At 41.8% G+C, this 6,314-nt stretch overlaps 1 protein-coding gene across 1 annotated transcript; it reads right to left on the bottom strand.

The window, feature by feature from the left end:
- LOC101853759 (piggyBac transposable element-derived protein 4-like) lies at nucleotides 1-780 on the bottom strand. Its single transcript, XM_005091421.1, has one exon. It carries the CDS (start codon nucleotides 778-780, stop codon nucleotides 1-3), a length of 780 nt encoding a protein of 259 aa, XP_005091478.1.
- Nucleotides 781-6,314: the final 5,534 nt, after the last annotated feature.

Consider the following 6,314-nt stretch of genomic DNA (forward strand, 5'->3'; position numbering starts at 1 on the left):
TTAGTGAGGCTGACTGAGGGGTCGCCCTTCTTCGGTTTCGGGAGCATATACTTCGGAGGGGCCATGTCTTTTGTTCAGTCGAAGAGTTCCACAGGCCAGAGTGCGCTGGTTCTTCAGAGAAGTGAAGAGGTCGTGACTTGTGTAGTAGTTATCCACGTACAAGACACGACCACAGCCGAGGAAAGGCGTTTTGAGTTGGTCAACGACGTCGTACGTGGCTCCGAACGTTGAACTGTCCTGCTTCCCGGTGGAAAACTCCAGGTTGGAGCAGTAGCCCGTTGCGCTGTCACACAGTTCAAAATCTTTGATGCAGGACTTGTCTGGCTTGTTTGGGTTGTAAACCCGGAAGGCAAGAGGACCCCTCCAAGCCACCGTGGCCCCATCTAAAGCGATGTTCCTTCCCGGCTTGAACACACGAAGAAAGTTGTCTTTCAGGCTGGTGACAAAGTTTCTGATCTTGAACAACGGGTCTTGGTCAGCTTGTCCTTGTGGCACCTGCTCCCTGTTGTTGCAAACATGAAGGAAGGACAGAATCAGGCAGAAACGGTCCCACTTCATTATCGATCGAAACAGTGGCAGGCTGAAGATCTCGTCCTCGCTCCAGTACTCGTCGAGATCGTCAATGACGACGAGGCCCATGGCTATCACTAGCTCGAAAAAGACCCACATCTCCTTGACGGTCACGTCCACCCGGCTTTTGAAACGGGAAGAAGGACTCGCCTCCTTGTCCTGCAAAGTGTCGGCAGCATATCTGAAAAATAAAGATAAAAACACTCCCATCTATACTACTCATCACCTCGCTCGCTCTCTCTCTGTCTCTCCCTCTTTGTCTCTCTCTCTCTCTCTCTCTCTCTCTCTTTCTCTCTCTCACAGACACTCAAATCACCTGTCTGTCTCTGTGACGATGGACTCCATCATCGTCCTGTTGATCATGAGGCTCAGGTAGTCAATGGAGTTGCATCTGGCTCCATTTCCACTCGGAGACTGGGGTCTCCAGTGAACGAAAAGTTGATTGGGGTTGACGATCCCTCTCTCCACGCTCTGTTCTCTTCCTTCTCCCTGCCGTTATCCTCCTCATCGGGTCGTCTTCGATTGATGGGAGGGACGTTGCTCTGAGTCGAAGATGGCGACTCAGCAGGCTCCTCTATGTCAGAGTCGGCGTCGACAACTGACAAAAACTCGGTGATGAATGACCCACTGGGCCCATCAGTCAACAAACTTCTCAGCACAGAGGGATTACTGAGATCCAATACCTCGAAACCAGAAGGCAATGCCATTGTTATCAGACAAAAGGCGTACAACAAAAGGCTCCGAAAGCTGTTCAAGAGTTGAAGTGATGCAGATCAAAGGCAAACAGCAGTCAACAAAAGACGCGCAGTTTTTTTTTCATTCTTTGCCTATGTAAAGATGAGGGATAAAAGTTTTTTTTCTTCTATTTTTAGATACCAAATAAGTAGGTCACATATGCAAATGAACAATCATACGCACATCCTTGTGTTTTTTTAACTGCTGTGCCGGCAAAGGTAATCTTTTCCACCATGGCCAATCTAGTGCAAGTTTAGCTCTCAAGCAGTGCTGATTGTATGCACCCTCTTCCACATTTCCCTCCTCAAAGCCTACACAAAGATCACACCTGTCTTTTCGAGGATGGAACAATGACAGGTTCATAGCATTGAACTCTTCCTTAAATTTGAAGGTAAAAAGTACCCTAACACCCCACCACCTTCCCCCCTCCCCCGACTCATACTTTTCTTATACAAACGGCGGTACACTGCCTATAAGCTCTGGAAAACAGGTTCCAAGTGTAACTTACTGGAGTCCTTCCGACAATAGTGAGATGGCAACTTGGACAGATCGCGAAGAAACTGTTTAAGTGCTTTTGATTCTGTAGTCTCCACCCTCGCCCTTTCTCTCTGAACTGGAACCACTCCGTCTGCTATACCAAACCCACATGTGATTACATTGTGAGCCCACCAGTTACAGAGTCCTGTTGTACTCAGAAAGAAAGCCTTTCACACTTTGACTCTGGCCCCATTCACCCGCAGATGGTACTTCATGAAACTTGACCTTTTGCTTTCTCCCTCCTTTTTCTCCAAAGGCTCGACAGTCGACCAACCCTTTAATAAAAGCAGCCTTTTCAGGACAAAGTACAAACATAGTCAAACGCCTCCTTCGGAGCAATGCGTTATCGCTGTGATCCACTATGGCGGGCGACCTAAACGAAATAGACTGTTAGAATTTTTCTGTCATGGAAGCCAGTCGAATTTTTTTTGGTCAAAATTTTTCGGGATTTTAATAGGACGTAGCCATTCGTCGTGTTGATGTATTTTAAGGAAAAACGCATTTTGAGAAAGTCTTGGAATTAGATGATTAGAATTCTTGGCCGACGATATCTAAGCTGTAAAGTTGCAATGGGAGGTAAAAACCTGTTATGTCTCGTAAATAACTGTAGACTAGGTTATTATTTATACCCACTCTATGCATTATCATTAAGCAATTTATAGGGACCAGAAGCTAGGCTAGATCTATTTAAAGAAAAAATTGGTTATACACATATTAAGATATTAGTACTTAAGATTTTAGATACCAAAAAAAAAAACCCAACGAACAAACAAAGCCTGACTTAGAAAAGTCTAGACTTATAAATATTTGAATTTTGTATTTAGCTATTTTTAAAAAAAGGTCCCTACCTTAAGAGTGGACATCCATTTATCAGCTGATAAAAATGAACTGCTTGCGCAAGCAAGTGTACGAACAAACTCCGCCTCTGCTCTGGTAGTATCGAGTTGGAGGTCGTCAGTGTTTTTTGCCCCCACAGTCCCAGCCTGCTTCAACATTTTAGAAGCATCCTGGTGTTTCTTGAACTGCTGTGCCGACAGAGGTAATCTTTTCCACCATGGCCAATATTGATCTCTGCATGACCTGTCGTGCAGAAAGCATACTGGGAACCTTTGACACAACTGGTCCTACCCGAAATTCGGGTCGGTATTTGTTCAGATGCCTGGCTCTTAAAAAGAGCAACAAGGCTTTTACTCCTATTACTCCTGCGACAAGAGTGTATAACGCTACCCCATTGCTTTGATAACTCGTTTTGATCTAACTCTGATAAATGAGTTTCCTGTAAACCTATTACATCTAACTTTTCAGACCCGAAATTTTTTACCACTGCTGTTTATTTCTTATGGTTTTATAATCCCCGTACATCTAGTGTTCCTATCTTGAGTAGTTCCTGTAAAATTAACTTCGTATTACCTGCCATGTCGCTGTTCGTTCTTGTAGTCCGAGTGTACATTCATTGTCGTCATCTTGGTCCATCCACCCTTAATGCTTCTCTCTCCTCGTACATCTAATGTAGCGATCTTCAGTGGTTCTTCTAATTTTATGAACTTACTCTATTCCTTGAGGTAATATCGCTGTTTTATCTCGTAATAGCCAGGTTGGGTGCTTTGTCGTCTTCCATTGTCTAGTGGCCATTGCATCCTCTTCCACAGAGGTCTCATTCTTATCGGAGATCTCATGCATGCACTGGTTGACCAGTGTGTATCCTCTTCTTTCCATCCCTTGTCGACAGACTCGTCCTTAGGATCCTCCACTTGCGAACCGAACCCAACTTTTTTTCGCGCGCTCATATGACCTTTTGCAGTTGCGAGCGCCGCAATACTCTTACTAAAAAAAAAACCCTGCTGGCTGTGTGTTGTAGCACGAGCTCCTTGACACTGGGAGCCTCCCCGCCGGTGACCTTCCCTACTAAAATAAAGCTTAGCTATATATATATATTAGAGCCAGCCTGTATCTTATTAGTAATATCAGGGAGGGGCTGAAAGTCTTATTTAGGGTGGCTTCAAATTACACTTTGTAAACACATTTCTAAGTTGATTTTAAGAATAAGATTAAAAAGAAATTGGCAGTGAAGAAACCAATCATGATAGTAACTCAGATGTGACCAAAATTATGAAATTTGACTTTAGAAGCTCCTGGCTCAAAACTAGAGCCAGCGACTTCCGGCAGATTATCCCAGACGGCCACACATATTACATATTTGTATTTACATTTAATCTTATCTTGTTTCATTTTGTTGTACATAATGTATATATGACAGAAAATTATAAGAAAAACTGAGAATTTTGGTTTGTATGTCATAATGATTTTTGTTTGTTTCCCTTGTTCAGTAGCCGAGTTATTTATCTAGTGCACCAAAATAATTTGTCTTTTTTACTTGGATTCTGGAGAGGATTTTTTGCTTGTTCTGTGTTAGCAAAAATAAAATGAGGTACTAACTGTACCTGTTTTTTTCTAAGTAAAGTGTGTTTGTATGTATAATATGTTGACATGAGGCTGCTTCTAAGTGTAGGTATTATCTGTGTTTAACTGTACAAAGAGAATTGATTCCTTATCCTATCTGACTCTCTGTCTTGCATCCCCTCACTTACAAACTACACTCTCTTATACCCAAAAATAGGCTAGGTTACAACAACAAAATACACGCTTTGGCTGAAACCGGCAAAAGTATCGTGTTCACATGGCTACCTAGCCATGTGGGCACCCAAGGAAATGAGCAAGTGGACCTCCTGGCGAAAGAATCCTTGTCCGTTCTGTTGGGATCAACTACGAACACTCTCCCACAGACTAATTTAAAAAATAAGTAAAAAACTACATCTCCAGTCTGTGGGAGACTCATTGGAAAAAGCAAGTATACAACAATCTTCACTACAGTAAGCCCGAACTGGGACCCCAAAATCCTCGGGCTTCTCCAGAAGAGACGAAGTCATTTTTACTCGATTACACATCAGACACAGGTCCCTGACACATAGGAGACCTCCTTCAGGGAGATGAGAAACCGTTTACCATTAGACACATATTTTAAAAGAATGTCTAGATTTTGGAGAGGACTGAAGGAAATATTTTAGATGCAAAAAATTGCAAGATATGTTTTCCGTCGTTGATCCCAACAGAATCCTTCATTTTGTATAGGCCGCTGGCCTTTTTGGAAAATTTTGAATCAGATTGTGTAAAAATTTTTATGTTATTTAAAACGGTATTTTAAATTAAGAATTTATTTACATTAAATTTTTAGCATTTTAGTAGAGGTGTTGACCGGAATCAGTATACAGTTGCGAAAAGAATCAACTTTTTTTGCGCGCTCATATGACCTTTTGCGGTTGCGAGCGCTGTAAAACTTACTTAAACTAAACTAAAAAGTAAGAATGAAAAATTAGTTAGAGAAATCTATCCAGGCCAATATCACTGACCACCTTATGCAGTTGCGGGCGCTGTAAAACCCCATACTATACTAAACTAAAAACTGTCCATCTCGGGATAACACATATTATTACACTTGTAAACAAAGCTTTCTTTTTCTATGATGGAATAATTTTGCAAATTATACTCATTTTCTGTTGGTGCTAGCAATGAGACAAGAACATTTTACAAAAGTGTTAGGCAATAAATTAAGAATCAAGTAGAGTTCTTTTGTCATGGAGAGCCTGCAGCAACTGTCCTAGTGTAATTTGAGCGTTTACTCTTAAATTCCACTTTTACTAGTTCTGGATTTCATGGAACCAGTGTGATTTCTTTGACTGTCTACTTAAACAAAATTGATTGTACTTTTTATTTTGTGTAATCTAGATCTGTTGTAAATTTGTATTTATTCTTAAAATAAACAACATTGATATTGAGTATACTTGTTTTCAACTTGTCACTTTATTTGGAGCTTGCAAAAAGCATTCAAGTGTTAATGTGTCATTAAGAATTGTCTTGCTTCCAGTTGCACTCATACATTGAGTGAATATGTCAGTCTGTCTCGACTGAAATGGTTGGAGGGCGCCACTGGTAGGTCCTACTTCTTTACTTTCCCCTCTGTTGTTTCTGTCTGTTTGTCTTACTTTTCCCCAGCACCATTATTGTGCCGATTTGCTTCTCTTTAATCAATCAAACAAACAAACACTGTGACTCATGCTAGCAAAAGACTGCACACACCCATCCAAATCCAGACTAATAGCACTAACGAGCTGTCTGTGCAAACTTATAGAAAAAATGTGGTCTAGAGACGACGAGCTCGCTGAGCGGTCTCCAGTGCGGATTCGGGAAAACACGAGCTACTCTGGATCACCTGGAGACCTTTATACACGAGACGTTTGCCGAAGGAGGCCACATGATCGCCATCTTTTTTCACCTCCAGTCTGTGGGAGACTCAATGGAAAAAAGAAAAAAAACAAGTTAACTACACAACATCAGGCCCAAACTGGGTCCACGACAATCTTCGGGCCTCTCCAGAAGAGATGAAGTCATTTAAACTCTATTGCGCATCGTACACA

The sequence above is a fragment of the Aplysia californica genome, unplaced genomic scaffold (genome assembly GCF_000002075.1).
Source record: "Aplysia californica isolate F4 #8 unplaced genomic scaffold, AplCal3.0 scaffold00029, whole genome shotgun sequence".
Lineage (NCBI taxonomy): Eukaryota > Metazoa > Mollusca > Gastropoda > Aplysiida > Aplysiidae > Aplysia > Aplysia californica.

Excerpts from the sequence above, each read along its gene's own strand:
- LOC101853759 (XM_005091421.1), bottom strand. The coding sequence starts at position 780 with ATGGGAGTGTTTTTATCTTTATTTTTCAGATATGCTGCCGACACTTTG.